Source organism: Phasianus colchicus, chromosome 1 (assembly GCF_987193195.1).
Source record: "Phasianus colchicus chromosome 1, bPhaCol1.hap1.1, whole genome shotgun sequence".
Classification (NCBI taxonomy): domain Eukaryota; kingdom Metazoa; phylum Chordata; class Aves; order Galliformes; family Phasianidae; genus Phasianus; species Phasianus colchicus.
The window spans coordinates 190,166,455-190,191,080 of NC_143436.1; the positions used below are offsets into that span (position 1 = coordinate 190,166,455).

Here is a 24,626-nt window from a genome sequence, read left to right on the forward strand (position 1 = left end):
TATCAAAAAGGAATGTGCTCCCATTTTTCTATGTTGTCCACACCTGACAATCTTCAAGTAGCTGGAGTGCTTCAAGCTCATTAGTTTGTGCTGCTGTTAAGCAGTACTCGTAAGGGCTTCAGTACTAAATGCAGCCAAGCTGTTTCTACAAAGGATGTCTCACCGTTGATGTCTTTCCTGAGGAGAGTTTATGTTGATTAATTACTTAATTAAAATATTAAAAATGCTGTAAACCGTAGTGTTTCTTCCATATTTTCAAAGGTGAGTTCTACTGAGAAATGAATAACACAGTACTACCCAGATTTAGATAATAAATGACAAAGGGAGGTGAGTTAAAAGGCAAGAAAGGAAGCGCAGGACTCATTGTCTAAAGAATTATGTGTATGCTTGACACAGTGTGTCAAATGCAAAAAGCCTCTGTGAGGTCAGGAGGCCTTCATTGCTGGTGTCTGGAAAAGAATGAAGTCAGAGGAGAAGTGTTCTCCACATGCAAGAAAAAAAATGATCATGAAGAAGTCTCAGACTTGCAGTGATAAAAACAATGAAATAAAAACCCATCTATCTCCTCAAGATATAAAAACAAACCAACCAACAAAGAATCAGGATTAGAAATGTAGTTTGAAACAGCAGTAGAGACATGCTATGGGTATGTTGATACCCAGTTCCTTTCAGACATCTCCAATTATGCATTTGTCAAAATGTTTTGCCATAATATTCCTATTCTGTAGAGCTCAACAAGCTTTAAACCAGAACATGTATTCCACGTGTATATTCAGGAGATATATGCATGAGTGGCAATGCATTGACACAGGCTGCCCAGGGTGGAGTTGCCAATCCTGGAGATGCTCAAAAATCATGGAGATGTGGCACTGAGGGACGTGGTTAGTGGGCATGGTGGGGACAGGCTGATGGTTGGACTAGATGATCTTAGAGTTCTTTTCCAACCTTAATGATGCTATGATTTTGCAATGTCTCACAAGTGCTACCAGAGTCCGAACTGGAAACATTCTTCTGCCAGTCAATAGCACAGGGGGAGCTGTGTCCACCACTGTCAAGTTCCAGTGAGATGAATTAACTGTGGCTTTTCTTTTGTTGTGGTGGGTGCACACAGCTCTGCTCTTAGATGGAATGTAGGGAATTCTCCCCACACCTTTCAAGCCCCCTACCACACGTGACAAAATGAATCTGTTGCTCAGAATTCTGGCTATATCTGTGGAGTTCTCTTTCTGCTGGCAATTTCCCCTTTCTGGCAATTTTCTCTCCTTGGAGTAGATTTGATTATCAAGGAGCAGTATGAAAGAGAGTATTCGCATGTCATTTGTCCCTCAGGTGCAGGCATGCCTGGATGAACTGGTTTGATCCAAAGACGACGACGACTCTTTTTATTGAGTGTGAGGGAATTCCTCACCAGCTTGTTCTTGCAGTAGCCAGGCCAACAATGACAAGAATGTGGAAATCAACCAAGCAATTATATTTGCAGTGGTGGTTAACAGTATTCCTTCATCTGAAACAAATCAGTTACAGTCCAGTGAAACCTGCTGTACCTAGTGTGAGTACATAATAGAGTCCTTGTTGGGCATTTCCAGAATGTGCCAGGTCACTTAAACAGGCTCAGTGAGATGCAAGAGAAGAGAAATTTTATGTTTTATTGGCCAGAGACATAGAAACCTGTGTATCATCTTATTTAACTCTCCTTTTACATAGAAAAATCTGCTGTTGTATTCATAAAACTATTGCTCCAGGTGCTGCAAAACGTTGTAGGTATGAAGTCCAGAAATATAACTTTGAATTAACTGTGAATGAGAACAACAATTAGTGGCCATGGTAGGAAAAGTCAGCTAACAGACAAAATGAATGGGAATTACCCTGACCTTGATCACCTCTGAAATGATGCTGCATTGTCTGCACCAATGGTATTCAATCTGTGAACCCAGGGAGCCCAAGTGCCTGTATGCTAAACAGCAAATGATGTGCTTGGCATTTCCAAAAAAAAATCATTTGGAATCACAGAATCATGAAGGTTGGAAAAGACCTTTAAGGTCATCCAGTCTAACCATCGACCCACCCGCACCATTCCCACTGACCACATCCCACAGTGCCACATCTCCATGGCTCTTGAACACCTCCAGGGATGGTGATTCCACCCCTCCTTGGGCAGCCTGTGCCAATGTCTCAGCACTCTTTCTGAGAAGAAATGTTTCCTAATATCCAACCTGAGCCTCCCCTGGTGCAACTTGAGGCCGTTCCCTTTTGTCCTATCGATTTTGGAAGGCATGCTCCCCTGATCTTCAGTTCACATCTAGGACAGAGTTCAGTTCTTCATGTTCCATGACCTTAAGAATTGGCTCCTTCTCTTGGAAATGAAAGGCCTTAATAGTCCTAGGCTGTGCTCTATAGAAAGTCCTTCTTGTTATTGAAATGGGAGGGAAGACACTTCAGTTTTTTCATTGACATAGTAACTGTTTGCAGTTAGGGGAGTATTCTGCAATTAGTTTGGCAGTGTCCATCCAGCAGCCATATAGTTAATGCAGTTAATGTCTGCTATTGCAGAATTTGTTGTTTGAATTATTCTGCAGTCTGTGCAATTCTCTTTAAAGAGAAAACACACTGATCCAGAGCGAATTGAACTACGGGGTCCTAAATGGGAGTGCAATGTACTGTACTACAGTAGCAAATTTTCATGGATTAATGGCCAAATTGTTGTCTCGTGAAAGTCTGATGGCAAAATTCCCATAGGCTACAACAGAGACAGGACTTTAATCTAAGGAAAGATTCCATCTGAAGCATTTGAGTGTCTCCCAAGAGCCAATTATTAAATAAAAAAAAAAAACCATAATAACTGAGCTCAAATTTATTTTAGGACAAGGAGATGCAGCCGGGAGGGCAGTGCATGCTCGTCGTGTGATTTCTATGGTGACTTCGTTACAGAACTCAGCCCCAGCCTGTGTACAGTGCAGACAGTAATTCTGAGATGAGACAAAGCCTGAAAGAACTGCATTGTGACCGCTGAAAAGAAGCTGTTTCCATCAGCCGCCTCATCAGAAAGCTTGGCAGTGTGGAAGCAGAAAGCTCTCTTCTGGTTACTGACCTCCACTGTGCTGCTCCCTTCTTTCAGTGCCATCAGTAGGCTCTACCTGGCTCTGCTCCAGGCTCCAGGAAAGCCCCAGCTAACCAAACAGATGCTGTCAAAACCCACACTCCATAATGTGTCTCTAAGGTGCACCTTAATATCTGTGTTTCTTCTTCCCCTAAACCAAAAAGGTGGCTGATGGCAAAAATACATTCGCAGGGCTCCCTGTGAAGTCGTGTTATGTTTCAGTTGGACTGAGTGGCTCACTGGCGTGAGATGAGCTGACTACATCAACAAGCAGGAAACCTGATTTTATATTTTCTTCTTTGTTTTCCCAGAGGTTTTTTCTCCTTGTCTGGCAGTCTGTATGCTTATCACAGGGTCACCGAATCATAGGGGTTGAAAGGGACCTCTGGAGATCAGGAAGTCCAACCTTCTGCTAAAGCAGGTTCCCTAGAGTAGGTCACACTAGGGAATCTTGTTACCTTTCTGATCAGAGTTGTGAATGTATTTAGCCACTGCAAAATTAAATCTCTGGGATCCGAACCCAATGTGTATTAGAGAACCAATCTACTAATACTTATTTGATAATATCAGTAGATATCTTCCTGCATCTCCTGGAAAATATGGCTCTGTTTTCATCAGATTATAATTTACTTTTCATTTTGAATGAGTAGATTTGATTCTTAATGCTGCTTTTTATTAGAGATTGGAAATGGAAAATAAGTTGGTTTTCCAACTTTGTATGGGTAGCACAAGTAGAGGAAAAGTTCTGTACCTGCTAGCAAAACTCACATCCAAAGACAATAAGGTGAGACGCTTCAGACTGGTAGAAATGGAAGAATTTATGTTTGAAAGAATGTGCTTTGTTGGTATTTATTACATACAGTCTCTAATACCAAACTTTGTCAATCCTGTGTGTATTAAAAAGCCTCAGTTTTCCTTCCAAGAAAAGTAGCTCAGTAATGTAACATTTTTATTGTTAAAGAGGTTATATTTATTTTTAAAACCTCAAGTCTGCAATATGATTAAGCTTTGCTATGTTTTGCTTTCACTTCAACTTTCACTTATCAGAGGTTTAATTTTTAAATAATAATGTGATAATTGTCGTTATTTGCATTTATGTTTTTGTCTAGCAGACAAATCTCAAAAGCTTATCATATCTCATCTGCTTTGAAATCAACAGGAGGTTTGCCATTTCATTTGGTGGAGCTGGTGTTTTCACACTGGAATCCAAATTGACTTAGGCTGGACAGATGGGTTGGGCTGAGAGCTACACCAAACGCTCTGGCTAAGGAACAAAGAAAGCTCAGTCCACTTTGCTTTCCCTTTCAATACATGCAGGACATGGTTTTGCATGGCTGAAATGCCAGCTTCATGATTTCTGCCATAGCTCACTGCTGAAGGAAGGCTTGCATCGATCTCAGAGCAAAACTGCAAGGCTTGGGCAGAAGAGGTGTTTTTCAGAGAATCTCAGAGTTGGCTTTAAAGTTTTCATGTCTGAAATTTATTCCAGGAGAAGGACTGGCTCAGCCTTTTGGGCTGCAGGCCCTCCTTGCTCACCCTCGGGCTGTGCACCACTGACTCTCACCTGGTGCTCAGCTGTGGAGACCTGCCTTCCTTCTTTCAAGAAGTGTGGGCTCCTTGTGGTTAGGTTCTTCTTTATGCTTTGTGTTTGGGAAGGGCCGAGTTGCCAGAGCTCTAGGGATTGAGGGTTATTTTGAACTGTGAAGAGTTGGTTTGTTAAAAGGAAAGGCTTTGGGTCATTTACCAGGCAGTCAGACCCTGGATCCACTTGACTATCTCGAAAGTTTCTTCCAGAGCTAGATGCCCCTGATAGCTTGTATGCAGCTCACAGCTGGCTTACTCTAAGATGTGGTACTGTCTCTGAGGGCCAGACACTGCAGAAGTTCTGAGATCAATATCTCTATCAGAATTCATTCTGTGTAACTGAGGGCTCCATCCATTGATCTCTTTAAAAATAAGAGCAAGACCTAAGATTGAGCATCGCAGCAGAAGCAACCTGAAAAGAAGTGTATACGGTTAAACACAAAGCTCACAACCATCCCAAATGAAGCAGACTTCTACTCTGTGCTAATCAGAGTTATTTTGCTGCCTAGAGCAACAACTGTGTGTTGCCTGCCATGGGGTGTGTGCTTGGAGGATCCCTGTGTGCTCATTGCTGATGTTACCAGTGCACGGAACACCTTTGTGAAAGCAGCCAAGCTGCAAATAGCTGAAAATAAACACATTCTAGTGACAAGTTTTCTTTATTAAGTGGGAAAGTGGTACTAAGGGTCATCCTACAGATTTGGCACTAGTAATATCCATTTCCTTAGGTTCTGACACGCACACATCTAATAACAGCTAGGGGGGAAAAAAAAAACACAACTTTGCTCCAGGAAATGATCAGAGGAAATACAATAACAGCGTGTGACTGCTGCAGCCCATACAAAATGTTCAGTAACATTCTTGGAAGATCCCAGTGATACATCCTGGAAATAGCAACTTCAGCATGAAGCTCTGCCACTTAACTTCTTAGTGCTTTTTTTTTGTGAAAGAGGAGCAGAAGATGTGCGGGATGGAATGAACAATTTTTATTGCACTAAAGCAGTAGGAATCCTTTAATAATGAAAATCTGATGGAACTTGGAAGTGCAGGTGCCTAAGACTTTCCCTGTGAGCTCCCTCAGGCCAAGGAGAAGTACTAGCTTTCAGGGCAGTGCATGGCCATGCCAAGGGGCTGGGATGTTCCCTCCCAGCTGCCGCTGGATATTGTGAGAGATGCACAGTTCAGAACCCACTGACTGCTCGTTTGCTCCTTACCCAGCCTGTGCTGCTTTTTTTGTCACGTTGGTTTTGACAAAAAAGACTAGGAAGTCTGTCAAGCTTGTTTCTTACCCAGTTGGCTGGACTCACTTGGCAATGTTAGTGTGCTGCTTCTGCTGGCACTACAGCCTTTCAGCATGCAGGATTTGACCTTGTGCAATTACTGAGTGTAAGACACGATGGAATTAAAAACTGCAGGAGACCTAAATTTGGGTGCTCCTCTTGCTGCCCTGATTACTTTTGGGTACCACAATATCAGAAGGACATGTTACTGTAACTGAGCATCCAATGGAGGGCTACAAAGATGGAGAAGGGTCTGGAAGGCAAGGTGTGATGAGATTTGTTTTCCCCAGAATTTACATCTAGCTTTTCAGCAGTGCATATCCAGGACCTACCTCTTCAGTTCAGTTACTTCAAACACTAAGCATGTTCCAAATCACTTTACACTTCCTTTACTCTCTTGTTGTTATATGACCATGGTGGCAGACGGAGGAGAATCAAAACCCTGGGCTGAAGCCTGAACTTCAGCGATCTGTTCCCAAAGATGTGCTTGATCTCATCAGCTGGTTTGGAAAAAACAGAACCAGTGACCATCATGTTATACCTGCATACCTGCAAAACCTGCATACAGGTTTTTCACAGCAGATAGTAAATGAAAATCACCGCAGCCTTCCCACACTCTTGTGGGCTCTGCCTCCACCTCCCACACTGTACCAGGATCTGTCACCAAGGCAGAAATTACACAGCTGAAACTCCACCTTGAAAGGCAGACCTGAAGTTTTGATGCATCAAGTGGCGTATCCTGACAAATTCAGGTGCACAGCTAAAACTGATGCTTTAGCGATTGTCTTTTCCCCATTGCCTAGATAGCAGGCAAAGTCATGCTTCATCTCTCCATCATTTAGCCCTATTTTTTCTATTGCTGATTAATAGATGTTCTGCTGGAGGAAGGAAGCTGCTGCGCTGGCCTTAGCCAATATTCATCCAAGCTAGGAGAGGCTGGATGAATTGTGCTGAGGTGGACAGGCAGCAGCCACGCCAAGAACAATATTTTTACATGTGAAGTTATAGCATTTAATGGAATCAAGAAATCAAGAACTGAACCTTGTTGGTTTTTTTTTTGTAAACTCATTTGAAGGTTTGCCAGCAGGATGATGTACAGCTTCCTAGTCACAATGAACAGTTCAGCTGTCTCGATCAACGTGTGGTCACGCATGTTGCAAACTGACATAAATGTTTTATTACATCTTGCTGCAGTTCCTGTTCCATATAAATGTTTGTCAAACAGCTTATGAAATCAAAAGGTTTTTAATCTTTAAATTTCATTTCTAAGTATTTGTACTTTTTTTTTTTTTTTTTTCCCATTCTGGACATGGATAACTGCCCTTGATTAGAAACAGTTGGAAGAGAAGGATGGGAGTTTTCATTTTTGAACTTTTTTGGAAAAATCTCAGGAACTTTGTTTGATTTATAGTCAACAGTCCAGTGCGGCAAGTACTTTTGAAATTGGAAGTGGTTAAACTCAATCTCAAGAAAGTGGAAAAAAAAAATAAAATTAAAGCACGTATGAAATTAGCAGTATTTTGTCACCTGGACTATTTGGACATAGTTCTGCTCACGCCATATGGAAAGAATAGAGCTAAACTTTTGAGGAGCAAAGAAAGTAGGAAATAAAAGGGCTGTATCACTGGAAGAATATTTAAAAGTCCTGGGGGGGAAGTTTGATAGAAAGGATGTATCATTTTCTATTTGTGTTATTGTACAAATTGCAGTCCAGATGCTCCAGAATCAGGGCCAGAAATGTCGAGTGTGTGTTATTTAGAGACAGCTCACATTAGGTTAACAACAGACCGAGATAACAGGCAGAGTGCACGCAAAGGTGATGAGAGCTGTAGACCCGAAAGGTCAGCTCACACGTATATGAGTACTTCATGCATCTTCCCTTTTCCTCTCTGCATTAAAAAGGAAGAAAAAAAAAAGGATGTAAAATATTCAGAGAAGGAGGAGAAGGATGGGTCGGGTCAGAGGTAGTCACGGTAGGCGAGCTACTTTTCTTAGTGATGCCAAAAGCCATTTGGACAGTGGGATGACTGATCTCAGCACTAAAGCAAAACATGTGCTTGGCAAAACAGCAGCCCCTGGGGTCAGCAGGGAGATCATCGCAGGGCCGGATGGAGGCTGGGCCGGAAAAGGGCATGCATTTGTGCTGCATGTCATAGAATCACAGAATTGTTTCAGTTGGAAGGGACCCTTAAAGGCCATCTAGTCCAACTCCCCTACAAAGAACAGGGACACCTACAGCTAGACGAGGTTGCTGAGAGCCCATCCAGCCTGACCTTGAGTGTCACCAGGGATGGAGTATCCACCACCCCTCTAGCCAGCCTGTTCCGATGCTTCACTACCCTGATCATAAAAAAGTTTTTCTTTATATCTAATCTAAATCTTCCCACTTTTAGTTTGAAACCATTGCCTACTGTCCTATTACAGCTGCAAAAAGGCCTCTTCTTGCCTCCCGGGAGGAGCTGTACACAGGAACTTGTTCCAGGAGTGGGGGCTGATTCTGGTCACAGAGCCAGTGTGAGCCTTGTAGGGAGCAGCTGTGATCCCTGACTCTCATTAATCAGGGACAGACAGACACCATGCCCCCAAAAAAGTCCAACATGGTGTTACCGTGTCTCTTTATTATAGGCCATACAAGAGTAGAGTGCTGTAGATCTGCCTCTTCATTGGTGCATTGCCGTGCCATTGGGCACATGTGCCTTGGGCCTTGTGGGGGATTGGTGGTTGGACTAGATGGTCTTAGTGGTCTTTTCCAATCTTTACGACTCTTTGGGCCTCCCACACATCATGATGGCAGCCATTTCTCTCTGCCGAGCCCAGTGTTAGTTGCTGGTGTTGAAGTCCAGCAGAAAGCTCATGGTGAGATGGACTGCAGAAGCGATGAGGGGAAAACAAGAGGCCTGCAGCCTCAAGGAAGACATGGAGGCTCATGAAGGCTCTTCCAGTAGCAGTTATATAATTGGAGGAGATCTTAATGCTGATTTGACAGCAGGACAAGGGGAAATGGTTTTAAGTTGAGGGAAGGGAGATTGAGGTTGGACGTCAGGGGGAAGTTCTTTACAGAGAGAGTGGTGAGGTACTGGAACAGCTGCCCAGAGAGGTTGTGGATGCCCCATCCCTGGAGGTGTTCAAGGCCAGATTGGATGGGGCCCTGGGCAGCCTGGTCTAGCATTAGGTGGGATGGTTGGTGGCCCTGCATGTGGCAGGGGGGTTGGAGATTCATGATCCTTGAGGTCCCTTCCAACCCTGGCAATTCTGTGATTCTGTGATTTTTCCAGTGTATTTGTTTCAGTGAGGTGACAGTTTTCTAACTTAGGACCCTTCCTCATCTCTCACATTCCTAATTTTTACAGGAAAACATTGTCTTCCTCAAGAATCTTTCATCTGAGGGTGTATCTGAACATTTTGTCCCACAGTGCTCTGAGACAGATGTATATAGCATATTAAACAGCTATCAAAGCTGTGGTTGGATGGGAATGAGCAGAGAGCATGTGGTACTGCTCAGGAAACCACTGCTGACTGTCCCTTTCTACACAGCTTCAGCAGAAGCAGCATATGAGGATACAGTGGAAAATTGGTACATTTTGTACAGTGGAGAAATGGTACATACGCTGATACAGTGGAGAAATAAACTCTGATAAAAGTCAGCAACAAAATTACTGTTGGCTTAACTCAGGCTCAGCTTCCACCCAAGTGATCTTCTGAAACAGCCAGCTATATGGCTTAGGCAGTGCATGCCAGTGGTGTTCAACCAAATACAGCCATCAACAATCATCCACAAATGGCAGTCACACTCCAACCTACCTCTGGAGCAACCTCAAGTTTGGGAGGAACTCATCCTGGAGGTGTAACAGCAAAGGAGATTAAGTTGTAGAGAGATTCCCATCCTCCAAAATGACAGCACAAAGCAGTTTGCGTGTGAGCAGTAAGCACGCCAGTCTCATTTTGTGTAATTTGCTGCAACCTCAAAAAGGAAGTTGGTCCTTACTGTAGCACTGAACCCAAATTATACACAACCACAATTCACATGACCAGCTGTGTGTATGCATGATGGGAGAAGTTTCCAGACATTGTAAAACTGGCTTTTAAAACTGTATTCTTTCAGTATTTTGGATCACATTTCAACCTTCAAATTGCCTTGATCTTTGTTCTCAGACATATTTGCTTGTCCAAGTTGAGGATAAGGGCTGTTTTTCATAGACTTAGGAATGCAAGTGTTTTTATGCAGAATTCTTCCTGTCTAGGGAAAACATTGTAATTGAGAGAAATGTGTGTCTGCAGCATCACAGGAACGGCCATATTCTGACAGAAATACTGTAGTTTGTGCTTGGTGGGGCTCCTACAGAATCTGATATTACCCTGCTCGCTCTTTGCAGGCAGTGAAAGAACAGCATCTCCCACAGCTGAAACAGAAATGAGAAGCCCCTAAGCCACAAAACTCTCCTGGGCTAGCTTGTTGCACTCAGTGACTGACATTAAAAAGGTGTGACAGTGGTATGTGTGAAACAGATGAGGAATTGCACAGGGAGGCTGGGAATCGTGTAGTTGTTACAAGGATGTTTTCCTTTTCTTGAGAGTTGAGAAAGTCAATCCACTGGGATCTGGGTGCCGAAGTCACATGGGGTACTTTAATAGGAGGCTGAGAATTTGGGCTTTGCCTCAGGAATCTGCCCTGTGCTTGTCTGTAGCACAAAACTTAACATCACTACTACTTGCTCCATCAGCACTCCTTTCTCTATCAAGAATTCGATATAAAGGAAGGGGCAGCCTGTGGGCACTTCAGGTTTTACACTCATCCATACAGCAACACTTGTACTCTGCTACCTGTGTGTGTGCAGGTACCGTGTATCACCCCTAAAATCAAGTCCTTCAGTAGCATGGTGGTCCTATCTATCCTCCATGCACTGACTTTACTCTTCTCCCTTATCAGTGCACTTCATACTTGTAAAGACGTGTTCAGAGTGAGTAATAAGAGAAAAAAAGAAGTCATCCTAATCTATTTCTTACTTATGGCAAAGAAGTATTCCCATTAACTCATACAGAAGACTGTGAGGTCTTGATTTTTCTCTTGTGGAAAGAAAACAAGGTGTTGAGTTTAGCCCCAAATTTGAGTTTCTTATTAAAAAAATACAACTGTATCATGTCAAGTCTTACTTGGTATTAACTGGCTATCTCCACCTTTCCTCATAAGAAGAAAACAAGGCTGTTTTTAACTACCTGTGAAGTTACAGAGCCTTAACAAAACCACTCAGCCAAACCAGCTGCTCTTTGGGGAAGTCTGCCTAGCTCAGTTTGAAAAATCTTTCACTCAGAGCAACAGCTTCTTGTTTGCAGACAAAACACACATAATTTCTAGCATATGGATTTTTTTGTTTGTTTTGTTTTCTGTGGAGGAAAAATTAGTGCCCTGGAGGCTGGCAAACTGTGGGAAGAGTAATGAGTTCTCTGCTAAATTCAGTCTAGAGCTGTACCCCTGCTGTCTGAAAACATGGCAAGGGACTTCGTGCTGACATTGCTCCTATGAATTAATGAATAAAGCCCTGAAGACATTCAGGTTATGAGATTTACTTACTGAGATAAACTTCCAGTAACATGTGGGAAGGCTATGGCTCTGCTGCTTCTTGCCTGTGAGCCTGCCACATGCCCATTGCAGACATTAGGTCCCTGTACAGTGAGGGGTTTGGCACATGGACTTTGGTATACAATCACAGAATTGTTTGAAATGGAATGGATCCTTAAAGGCCATCTAGTCCAACTCCCCTGCAATGAACAGGGACATCTACAGCTCCATCAGGTGCTCAGAACCCCATCAGCCTGACCTTGAGTGTCTCCAGGCATCCGCCATATCTCTGGGCAAACCATTTTTTGTTCTGGTCACTCTTACAAGAGTCACTGTTGCAGGATGAGATAAAGATGGGAACGAGAATGAAAATATAGTGCCCTAATCCACTGAGAGGAAGCAAAACATATACTGGTGAAACCTCTCTAATAGTAGGGACAGCTTCCATTGGTAGTGGAGCGCACTGAAGGTGGTTCCCCAGGAACTGAAACAAACATGGAATTCAGTTGCTTAATTATCTCTGTCTTGACGGGTTTTTTTAGCATTCTCCAGCTCTGTGGGAGAGGAGGGAACAAGGATATGAAAGGATTAGAAATCCATGATCGTATCACTTTGTAACAAAGGAGATGGCCAAGAGCGTGGGATTTTTCAGCTTGTGACTTTGAACCCGTTAAGAAGGATTGGCACTATATGAAGACTTTGTAAATCATGGTCAACAAAAGATTTGCACAGCAATAACAGCAGAGAAGGTGCAGGGAGAAATCTTTCCATGTTTCAGATAAGACATGGTGATGTCTTCCATGTACCCCAAAGCACTGTGGGTTTGGTTCTTTTCCAAGTATAAGAGCACACACACCTGCAAATTAAAGGTAGTAAGAAGCTACAAGACATTTAAAATGAGAAGATAAAGGTTCACCCTTCCGCTGTGCCTCCTTCCCTTCCTTTTTATGCACATGTTTTCAATACAGCTTTTCCAAAGTGGAAACACTACATAGGACAAGACTAAAAAAGAAGCATGAAGACCTCCTGGCTCTGCCACACTCCTCCAGAATCTCTGAGTTCCCTGAGCCCCCACCACCTCAACTACAGTTTCCATATCTGCTAGTAACTATGATTTTGTACCTTTGTTCCCACTGATGGAAGTACGATCTACAATGAGTAAATGATAAAGCTAAGCCAGGCTTGCATCCCTCCTGCTTGTTTTCATCTGAGTGAATCAACCCCTTTCACTGCTGGAGAGGGCAAATGGTGATAATGTTAATTGTTGTTTGAGAATTGGCTCCACCTTCAGGTTCTGAAATAAGTGGCTTTTAACAGACTTGAGCTGCAAAGAAACAGCTGCCACCTATGGGCTTGGTGCTGTCAGAGATAAGAAACCAGAAGCATCTGAGGTTCTTTTTCAGCACAAAACCCCTTACTCAGCCTCCACAGAGCATGAAGCCTGGTGGGCAGCAGATATTTTGGCCTTTGTTGTTGGGCAGTGACATAGCATCTGCCCTCTCCATGACAACTCATTCCCCACACATTTATAAATGAACTGCAGCACCTGGTTTTATCTCTGCAGGGCAGTGACTCACCTTCTAATCATTAGACCTTTCAAGACTAGAAAAAGAGTGGTACAATATGGCTTTCAGGCAGCCTTAAAAAAAAAAGAAAGAAAGAAAATCCAACCCCCAAAAGCTTTAATCTTAAACATAGTGAGAGGTCCATGAATTCCAGCTTTTGATCTGAGGCAGAGTGTGTTTCCAAATTCATTTCACGCTGTGCTGTTCCAATGAATGTTAGGCTTCAGCCAGGGTCCTGCTCCTGGACCTGCAGAGCTCTGCTCCCAGCCATGGAGCTGCTCTGCAATGGACCAACTCTGTATGTAAAAGCATTTCAGAGATGTCAGTGGTTGGGAAGGCAGCAGCTTCCTCATCGCACACAGCTGCAGTTGCCCCAGTATGAGAGAACTTCTACTGGCGCTGCTCATTTGGGTGCAGTGAGTGCAGAAGTGCAGTGAGGTGGTGATGTCAGATGTCAGACTGATCAGGGATGCTAACGCCGTGCTCCCTTTTGAACCTACTGAATGATCTGAATTATGATTTTCATTCCCAATACCACTTCAGGAAGTGACCAAGCATGCTGCTGCACACTTTTCAGCCCTTCTGTCTCTAGAGGAATGCAACGAGTCAGGGCACCCAGATCTGGAACTGGAGCAGCATGCTGGTGAGTGCCTCAAAGAAGGAGAAAACAGCCCGCAGGTCTGAAGGGCACATGCCCAAATACAGGCACTCCACCTTCATGACACCTGCACACTGAGGGCAGCTCTCACATTTACCCCTGGATAAGGAGAGCTGGATGCTCCTTGCTGCACAGCCTTGGAGGGGGTGTTCAGACAGAGCCCAAGCAATTGTGAAACATACAATACATTTTTACAAAGGGCACTGGTAGGCATGCAGACTGCTGCTTCTGTAAGGCATCGTAGCATTATTTTGAATAGGGATGTGCTGGGATTAACTGGGAAGAAAACTTCTTGTATTAAGTGTGTGAACATCTGATGAAATATTGAAACTTTTCACTATTTTAATGGGTGGAAAATAACTGAAAGGCCTTTTTATACATAATGAAAAAATGCTACAAGATGAGTTTTAGTGGCTGGGGACAGAAATATCTAGGATGCTGTGTTTCTACCTTTTTTATCCCTTTTTCCCTTGGAAGAGTGAGCAGCACAGCTTTGCTGAGCTTCACTGCTGCTGCAGGGTCAGGCTGTGGCCAGGTCTGCTGTGATGTGACTCTCGGCAAGCAAGTGGAGCATCAGTGCCAAATATTTCTGTCTCCCCTTATCTATCCTCCAGGTTCAAAGGTTGCAGGAAGTAAATGGTTTAAAATTGTGATTATCTTTTTTTTTTTTCCTATTCATTGCAGATAAACTTTGACATTCACAGAAGCTGTGTTTTCCCTGCTGCTGTACAGTAGCGTCAGCTCAAAACCAAGCAGTGCCTTAGAGCTGATGTCCAGTGTTGATCTTGGTCTGGTATTTCAGCAATCTCTGATCTGGAGAATAGAAATGAATGCAAATTTTCTGATGTTTTTCTTTGAAGTAAAAAAAAAAAGAAAAAAGAAAAAAAAGATGACTCATAAAAATTCAAGCTTTATCTTGTGGGAACATACTAGATCTGCTGGGAAACTCTTCAGGGGAAAGGCTTCTCAGGTCCAGGAAGGAAATTTGCATCAGAAATGTCAGACACTGCAGCAAAACCAGCCATGTCCTGGTGCAGCATCCATCTACCAGCACAGGGCTCGTGGAGCTGCCCCTGGGTTTGGCAGGGAAATCCTGAGTGCTGCCTCCACACATCTGCTGACTGCTGCTCAGCCAATGGGAATGATTCCTCTTGGTCATGGTCCTGCATCAAAGATTTGGGAAGTGCTTTGTTCTGGCCTGATACAGAGCAGAAAAATTAAGAAAAGGCTTGTGGCATAGGGAACATTTCTTCTTAGATGTCCCAGAGGCTGAAAATCCTTTCCCCCTATACTTAGCCCTGGTGAGCCTGCACCTTGAGTGCTGTGTTCGGTTTTGGGCTACAAGAAAGTCATCAAGGCTCTGAAGTGTGTCCAGAGAAGGGCAATGGAGCTGTGAGGGATCTGGAGTGGCTGAGGGAACTGGGATTGTTTGGTCTGGAGAAGAGGAGGCTCAGGGGAGACCTTATCGCTCTCTCCAGCTCCCTGAAAGGAGGCTATAGTGAGGTGGGGTTGGCCTCTTCTCCCAGGTAACAGTGATAGAATGAGAGGGAATGGCCTCAAGTTGCACCTAGGGAGGTTCAGTTTGGATATCAGGAAAAATTCTACTCATAAAGAGTGATGAGGCACTGGAAAGGCTGCCCAGGGGGGTGGAGGAATCACCGTCCCTGGGGGTGTTTAAGGAAAGGGCAGATGTAGTACTGATGCATGTGGGAAATACTGGTGGTAGGTGAATGGTTGGACTGGGTGATCTTAGTGGTCTTTTCCTACCTTAATGATTCTATGATTCTAGTCCATAAAAACTTTTCTTCACTTGTGCTACCACACCGTTTAGCAATAGAAGTGTCACACTACGTCCAAGCCATGGATCTGGCAAATCGGAGAATCGCTTCTGGCCCTTCCCTCCATCACGTGTAGAGTCTGTGCCAGGTTGCTGTGTCCCTGCTGATGGCCTGGCACACGTTCTCAGCAGCAGCCATGCCATGGACAAGTGCACGGCTCTCACAGCAGCCCATTCCCACGACTGACTGTGTGTGTCAGCCCGGGGTGCTGCTCACAGCTCAATGACCTGGTTATTTTTAATCCCGCTCCTTCCTCTCCCTCATTAACCATGTAACCCCACAAATGCTTGTGCTGGCACACGCGTTGGGGTGGCACGGGGACAGGAACAAGCAACAGGAGGTGGTGGAAGGCTGCCAGAAACAACTTCATCCAGATATATCCTCGGATTGTCTTGCGCAGCACTAATAACTGCTATTTGCCTTAGATTAACACCAGAGCCCTGAGGAAAACAGCAGTTTAACAGCTATTTACTCAGAAAGCTGCTCATTAGGATTTTTTTCAAGCGTTTCTCTGTTTGCTTGAGTAGACGTACCAATAATTACTGATTTTGAATAATTTCCTGCCAGCTCTTCATCAAGATACAACTTGGTTGGTTAGTTATGAGTGAGGTTTTCATTAGGATTAACGCTCTTCAGACTTCTGAAAATGTTTCCTTCTGTCCTGCTGTCTAATTTGGTATAAGAATAGCAGAAATCCTATTAATTAAAGACTAGGAGCTTTTATAATCTTCTTCCCAGACTGCAGGATGCATTTGCCACTGCTGCTCAGCAGACTGAGCCTGCTGCAGGATGCTGCTCCTCCTCTGAACACACACGTGGGAGTGGAATACACTCAGGCTTCTGCTTAAGAAAGGTCAAATTGTCTCTTAAAAGCAAGGACTTCCCATGCAATCTAGAGTTTGGTCTTCAGCTGTGAGCAGGATGAGCATCTTTTTAGGATGTATGGCAACCCTGTGTGTTCCTTCAAAAAGTGAGCCGGTGGACAATGAGATTGGCACTAAGAAAGCATCCTACACACCAGGTCTGTCTTCCATGCTCCTAATAGGCCACTAATACATGCTGTGACATGGAAATGCATGGCTGATGGAAACACAGAAACTATGTGAAGCAGATGAGTTTGGTAAGAGTATTCAGTGTCTAAATCTAAGCATATTTATAAAAGATAAATTGCAGTAGCGGAGTTTTCAGGTCATTGAAACGAGTAGGTATGAGCTAATCATAGAATGGTGGAATGGTTTGGGTTGGGAAAGACCTTAAAGCCCACTCAGTTCCAACCCCTGCCATGGGCTGGTTGCCCCCCAGCAGCTCAGGCTGCCCAGGGCCCATCCAAGCTGGCCTTGAACACCTCCAGGCATGGGGCAGCACAGCTCTCTGGGCAGCTGTGCCAAGGCCTCACTGCCCTCTGAGCAAAGAATTTCCTCCTAATATCTAACCTAAACCTCCTCCATTGCTTTGAAGCAATTCCTCCTTGTCCTTTCACTATCTGCCCATGTAAAAAGTTGATTTCCCTCCTGCTTATAAACTCCTTTTAAGCACTAGGAAGACACAATGTGGTCTCCCTGAAGACTGCAAGTGTCCTGGTGCTTCAGGAGCTGTGGTATTTCTGAGGAGTGAACATTCCTAGGGGACATACCTGCACCTGTATGGTGCTGTCTGCCATCATAGAGGGGAATCACTGTCTGGGACTGGGCATTTTGATAGTAAGAGGACACGTTCTGTGGATCCCTTCTGCTTTTTCTAATTGGGGTGCATCTGCCAGTGTCTATTTGCTGACTGATCCTGCCTTCCCTTTTTTTCTTCCCAGGGAATGGCTTTCACACTTAAAGAGAGGCTGCAGCTGGGAATTCATGGCCTCCTGCCTCCCTGCTTCTTGAGCCAAGATGTTCAGGTTCTCCGTGTCATGAAAAACTACGAGAACAAAACGAATGATCTAGACAAGTATGTCAAAAACATCTCATTTCCTCCTTCCTTCCCCTTTAAGTCATGGTTCTTTAAAGTCCTTTGGAAGACTTGAGGACCCTGTTTGAAAGCAGTGGGGTTTCCTTCAGAGTCACTCTTTTTCCACCCATCAGTAGTGTTTAATGTTTATTCCGGCCTGTCTGCTGTCAGTTGCATGCCATTCCTGTCCCAGAATAGCACTGCTATTATTGCTTTCTTCTACTAGCATATTGCTGGAGAGCTGTGGCATTAACCTGGCGGATCGCTTTCCTTTGTGCTCAAATGCCCAACAAAAAGGCAACCCAGAGCTCTCATATTTTATGCATATCTGCATGCTCATTAGGATATTCTCTAAAATAATGGAGGGAAAAGCAGAAAGAACCAACCAACTTGTAGGAAAAAAAAAAAAAAAAGAAAAGCAACATCTAGAATAACAAAACCAGAAGTAATTACATGCATTGACAGCATTGATATATTAGTGTTAGTTCTTTTTGGAATGCTGGATGTAGCTATCATCCTATGTTTTGTGACTGAGGGAGTGGTATAACGGAGAGAGGTTTTGCAGAAATACTTTCAGTAAGATGGTGCTCTGAAATATGCATGTTTACATTTGGCTATGGGGATATACAGCCATACAGATTGCATAGTAGATTTTGATGAACAAGATTATGTCCCACTCTATTTCCATTGCACGTTTTTTTCTAATGCAGAAAAAGTCTGCTGGTGTGCATAGGTCTGATTTCCAGCTCTGTTGACCCTATAAACTGTAAGTAGAGCTGGTCAGGTCCTCTGGGAAATTCTGCCTGAAGTGCCTGCTCATGATCACAGAATCATAGGATGCTGTAGCGCTGTTCATGCTGTAGCACTTAGGAGGGTTGGGGCTTTGCAGAACTGAGTACATGCAGAGGGAGCCAACTGTTTCTCTTTATAAAACTGCCAACATCCACGAGTGCTGATATATATCTATTTTACTTTCCTTTCAAGGTATATTGTTCTTATGACATTACAAGACAGGAATGAGAAGCTGTTTTACCGAGTGCTCACCTCTGACATCGAGAGGTTCATGCCCATCGTTTACACCCCCACGGTTGGCCTGGCGTGTCAGCAGTACGGGTTGGCTTTCAGGAGACCACGGTGAGTGTGTCTTGCCCCTCCTTTCACGTGAATATTGCTTTTGTGCCAACAGCCCATCTTGATGTGGGTGGCCCGAAATATCTAAAACTTCATCCCTAATCAAAAGATGGGCTATCAAGCAGCTTCATGTGTATGCTTGATGATGAGCTGGGGAGTTGAGAATAGCTCTGCCTTCTTCTTGTAAACAGTGAACAGAGTGGTTTTGTTCTCCAACAGTACTGCACGGTCTTGTAGCCCAGCTTCAAATGTCTCTGTATTTATGGTTGCACCCATTCCCCTGCTGCAGTCTTGGGAGCACAGAGCTCCTTCTGCCATGCTGGCTTTTGAGTAATTGCTGCATTTGGGATACACTGTGCTGATTTTTATTTTCTCTATGTGCTTCCCACAAACCACTCCAAAAAAATCGTTTTCAAAGGAGATTCTGCTCCGCATCAGTGCCTTCCTCCCTGCTCCAAACAGTTCCTGAGTAATTGATGCAACATTAAACGCTTTGCATGGCGTTGGAGGGCCTTCTCTGCATAATTGCTCTTAACGATTATTATTTAGATTAGCCTCTCATTAGCATTCTGAAATACGTTATAGTCTATCCTGAAAATTCAGCAGGAAGTTTCAGTTTTCTTTGCAAGCTCTTTTTTTTTTTTTCATCCTTGAAATGTACCAGTTGGCAGATAAACACTTTTGCTTGAGATGTGGAAATATACATAGTAAAGGAACGGAGCAGTACTATTTTAAAAGCCTTTCACAAGCATGGGATTTAACTGTGGTTTCAGCTGAAAGTAGTGGGATATATGGGGAATCTGAGGCGTGTTCTACTGAATGACTCGGGGTCACAGTGGGGACCATGAGGCAGATGTTGGAGATGTGAAGGCTGTGTAAACAGGTGATGAATAACATAATATGGATAAGATGTCCAACCAAGACACATAGCAGCCAATTTCTGAATCCCAGTTCCATGCACAGCCATTTTAATTCAGAGAAGGATAGAACCATAGAACCACAAGGGTTGGAAGGGACCTCGAGAGATCACTGAGTCATCATTTCTGCAACCAGTTTGCCTTTATCTTGCAAAAAATACTAATATTTGGAGCTTTTGGAGCCCCAGTACAAGAAAGACAGGGAGCTGTTGGAGAGGGTCCAGAGGAGGGCCACAAAGATGATCAGGGGACTGGAGCACCTCCCTTATGAAGACAGGCTGAGGGAGCTGGGCTTGTTCAGCCTGGAGAAAAGAAGGCTGTGGGGTGACCTCATTGCAGCATTTCAGTACCTAAAGGGAGCCTACAGACAGGAGGGGAATCAACTCTTTGAAAGGGTAGACAACTGCAGGACAAGGGGAAATTTTTTTAAGTCAAGAGAGGAAAGATTTAGGTTGGATGTCAGGGGGAAATTCTTTCCTATGAGAGTGGTGAGGTGCTGGAACAGCTGCCCAGAAAGGCTGTGGATGCCCCATCCCTGGAGGTGTTCAAGGTCTGGTTGGATGGAGCCCTGGGCAGCCTGGTCTGGTTTTAAATGTGGAGGTTGGTGGCCCTGCAATGTGGCAGGGGGGTTGGAGATTCATGATCCTTGAGGTCCCTTCCAACCCTGGCCATTCTGTGATTCTATGATTCTGTGATTTTGCTTCTTTTCCATCCAAGCCATGCTGTTATCCTGAAGAAAAGTCTTTGTATGCTCAACTCCTTCTGCATTCATTGCTATTGGAGAATTCCCCTTTCTCTCACTCACTTTTTTTATCATGTTTTCAACCCACGTTATTTCACCAGTGCGGTAAGAACATCTGTTCTCACAGTTTGAGAGTTTTACTGCTGAATTTGGGCTTGGAGCTGCTCTGGATTGCAGCCGTGTCTTCTGCAGTAAAGGGCAAACTATCACACCCTTAGCACACTGAATTTCCTATGGCAAGGAGTTCCTGCTGCGAGTCAATTTCAGCCTAGCGTCAGGTTTGGTTTTAATCAAACATATTTTTTTGTTAGCAAACTAGAGGTTTGGTTCCAAAAAGCAAAGAGCTATTATATCGTGCAAAGGGATGAGATTAAAACGAGAAGCATTCGTGCGTGCTTATTTTGTAGCTGTGTCTTATTGTCTTACAGCAAATATCTTTTCTCCTGGAGTGCATTATGTACATCAGGAGCTTGCCTGCAAGAAGCTTAGCTTGGGGTAGCATGCCAACACCTCTTGCTGAAATCATTGGGACCTGCAGATTTGTGGAGCTCAGGAATTATTAAGAGAAGTTTGAATTTCTAGCTCTTTGCATGTTAGTTCCCCTATGCTGCACTGATTGCCAGTGAAGGCAATTCTCACCCAATCTTATTTGCACCAGAAGGTTTTTAAAAGAAAACGATCGCCACACAAACCTTACATCCTGATGTTTCTCACAGTTGTTTTAGGAAGTGCACAACGAAGAATCATAGGGTCATAGAATCCTTAGAGTTGGAAGGGACCTCTGAAGACCATCTAGTCCAACTCCCCTGCAATGAACAGGACCGCAGCTCAATCAGGTTGCCTAGGTCCTGATCCAGCCTTGCTTTCAAAGTCTCCAGGGATGGGGCATCAACCATATCTCTGGGCAACCTGACCCAGTGCCTCACCACCCTCACGGTAGACTTTTTCCTTATATCTAATCTAAATCTACCCTCTTGGAGCCAGAACTGGGGAGAATTTCCAAGCTGCTCAGTTTTGCCCTGCTGCCACAGGAAACCTCCTCATAATCCTGTTCATTAGCTGATTACACTTTATTTTAAATCTGCAATAAAGCATTTCTACATAAACCATTCCAGTATTTAGCTCTCATACGAGTAGACAGTATTTTTCCCATAATATCTGACCTAAATGATGTCTGCAGATGCAATCCTCTCTATGATAACCTTTTCACAGCAGAAACTGGAACAGTGTTCAGCCTGGTAGCTTTCCTGCTTGGGACTGTTACTGCCCTGCCCAGGTCACCTCCCCTTTGGCTCTGTGTCTCCTGAAGCACACACTATGAATCCTTTCTTTGGTACAATTACTCCACCAGATTTATGCAGCTTTATAATTGTGCATTTCTCCTTTCTCTGTGTCCTGCTGGGAACCTTGTCTTGTTGGTTTTGGATCACCTCTTCAGTGATTCAAAATCTCACTAAACCTCCCAGCTCAACTCTTTGGAAATTAGGAATGTTTGCTGCAGCAATTACCTTTTCATCCAAACCATCACATTTAATGCTCTTGATCAGGCAGGGGAGATGAGAGATATCTCAGCTTAAAATATCCCACGGTGCACCAGCATAGCTTGACTTGTATATAGCAAGCTTATGGGGGGGAGGGAAGTCTGCAGAATATCATGCAGTCTGTTTGCAGCCTCAGCAGCAGAAATTAGTGACCCGTGAATGCAATAAGCCTCTTCCCTGTGTTGAGATCTCTGTTAGTCCCATTAGTGCTTGATTTTATATTTCAAGGCTGAACGTGGTAACATTAAAGCGTAAGAAACTTGCTTACAAGGTAAATTTTGTACAAGAGCATCTCAAGTTATTCCTACAAGGTCCAGCAGGGCTTCTCCCATTAGAATGTGTTTATCAGTGTTGGCACAGCTGCAGATTTTGTTTACTGCATGTTGCTGTCATAACTTAATGCCTCTTTTATCTTTCCTGATCTCTGTGTACCAGCTTTTTCACCTGTGCATGGATGGGGCTGGTGTTTGGAGCTCTCCTCCCACACCAGCACTCAGCATCCTGTGCAGGTATCAGCAGATCACCTGCTCCACATGGCATCTGGCACCTGCTGTTCCTTCCTTTTGAAAAGCCATTGAGCCAACAGTCTGAAAACACAGATTTGCTCTGTTTAGCAGTAGAAAAGAGAAGGTGTGGCTACCCCTTCCTGATGGAGATGTTCAAGGACAGGTTGGATGAGGCTCTGTGTAGCCTGAGATGGTGCCTGATTTAGTGGTTGGCAGCCCTGCCCATGGCAGGGGATTGAAACTATGTGATCTTTGGAGTCCCTTCCAACCCAAGCCATTCTGTAGTTATAAGCTAGTGTTGCAGGGTCTTGGGGTTGTAGCTATATTAGGAAAATCTGCAGTCACATTAGTCTCTGCAAGTTCTGGAAAGACTGTGAGGGGATGCAGATGCATTCAGATTGTGAAGGCCATTGTCAAGGCCCCCACACAGGGTGCCGGTCACCAACGTGCCAGCCCATCACAGGACCTGAAGGAAGCAACGCCACACATCCATCCCTGGTTATTCACTCAAGAGTTGTGCTGGCAAGGGAAAAAGAGATGTGCAGAAGCTGGAACAAGCTGCTGAAGGCTCACGGAGGGCAGGTTTGCTAATGTTCAGCAGCTGTGATGCCCTTCTGGATGGAACGGAGATGCTATGTTATGTAGTAAGGAACATGGGCCTTGGAAGTGTTTGCTTTTCAAAGCCTGAGGTTCCTTTGTCCTCATCAAAAATCTGGTAGGGGAGAGAATGAAATGTAATGGAGCAGAGCTTGCAACCTTCTGAGACTCTAAACAAGTAAGAGGAGGAGGAGTTCCAGTTAGTTGATCCCCTTAACACAGTCACTGTTGTCCTAGGAAAGGCTTCTACCAGACTAAAAGCTTTAAGACCATGGTTTGTGACTTTAGAATGAAAAAAGTGCATAGTAATACCATGATCTTTTCCTCTTCTGCTTTTTCATTCTTTTTCAATGTAAAATGTGCACAGTGAGTGCTGTGGGTGCCCTTATGCAGCACAGATCTGAACACGTGCATTGCAGTTAAAAAGACATTTTTTCAGCTTGGAGGATCTTTTTTTAATCGTGACAGTATCTCTAAGAAGAGACCCCATAGTTTTTCACAAAGAGAAAGCAGAGAAGGGAACTTAGAGCATGGAATCAGTTTTAGTTCTTGTGTAAGAACTAAATCTGTCCTAGAATCATAGAATCCTAGAATGGCTTGGCTTGGAAGGGACCCCAGAGATCATCAAGTTCCAACCCCCCTGCCACATGGAGGGTCACCAACCTCCCCATTTAATACTAGACCAGGCTGCCCAGGGCCCCATCCAATCCACCAACCTCCAGATCTGGTACTAGACCAGGTTACTCAGGGCCAGATCCAACCTGGTCTTGAATACCTCTAGGGATGGGAGATCCACAGCCTCTCTGGGCATAATAATAACCTAAATAGTGAGGAACAGCTAATTATAATGGCATAAACCCACAGCCTCTCAAGACACTGGATTCTTCCTGAGCATTCTGGTATTTGAAAATATATGGTTGTCAGCTGCCCTGCAAAAGCTTTTGGCATCGTGAGAGCAGGACTGAAAGATGTTCGTGCATCACCACCAGAGAAAAGCCATGGGCACAGACAACACTTGCTTAGGTTCATTCTCCTCTTGGAGATTTGAATATCCTCAAGGACTGGTTGCAGAACAATGCAAGACGTGTTGAGATGAAGTGGAACCCAGAGAATGAAAGCTAACAGGATGCAGATGGTGTTAAAATTAAGCCTGACAGAATAACGATCTTTGTCCTGATGAAAAATGAGCAAGTGAAACATCAGTCAGTCTGCAGAACTGTCTTGTCAACAGATCTGGCTCTGCTCAGGGCTTTTTCCTTTTTTGTGTGTGTGTTGTGCAATCAGGGTGACAGGAAAGAAAGTTACCTTCCATTTCTAGACATATTTCAGAAGGACATTTTTCACTGAGAGCAGAGGTGAGGCCCTGGCACAGCTGCCCAGAGAGCTGTGGTGCCCCATCCCTGGAGGTGCTCACGGCCAGGTTGGATGGGCCCTGGGCAGCCTGAGCTGCTGGGGGGCAACCAGCCCATGGCAGGGGTTGGAACTGGATGGGCTTAAAGATCCCTTCCAATTCAAACCATTCTACCCTTCTATGAAATGTGGAATTTAGAACATCCCATAGACTTGCCACTGCCCACTGAATTGTCTGCACTCTATCTTCTGTAAACCAGTGAAGACCAAAAGCAAGTGAGAAGATTGGGTTTTGTCTGGAAGCTTGTGCTTTGAAATCCTTTTA

The 24,626-nt window shown here is 44.2% G+C and overlaps 1 protein-coding gene across 2 annotated transcripts in view; it reads left to right on the forward strand.

The window, feature by feature from the left end:
- ME3 (malic enzyme 3) overlaps window positions 1-24,626 on the forward strand; it is a 116,043-nt gene that overhangs the window by 47,866 nt on the left and 43,551 nt on the right. The window contains exons 2-3 of one of the 2 annotated variants that reach the window (XM_031612448.2): window positions 17,384-17,517; window positions 18,502-18,651. In XM_031612448.2, the coding sequence (XP_031468308.2) occupies window positions 17,384-17,517; window positions 18,502-18,651 (284 nt within the window). The remainder of the gene's footprint in view (window positions 1-17,383; window positions 17,518-18,501; window positions 18,652-24,626) is intronic. The other variant, XM_090134079.1, reaches the window with a different exon arrangement.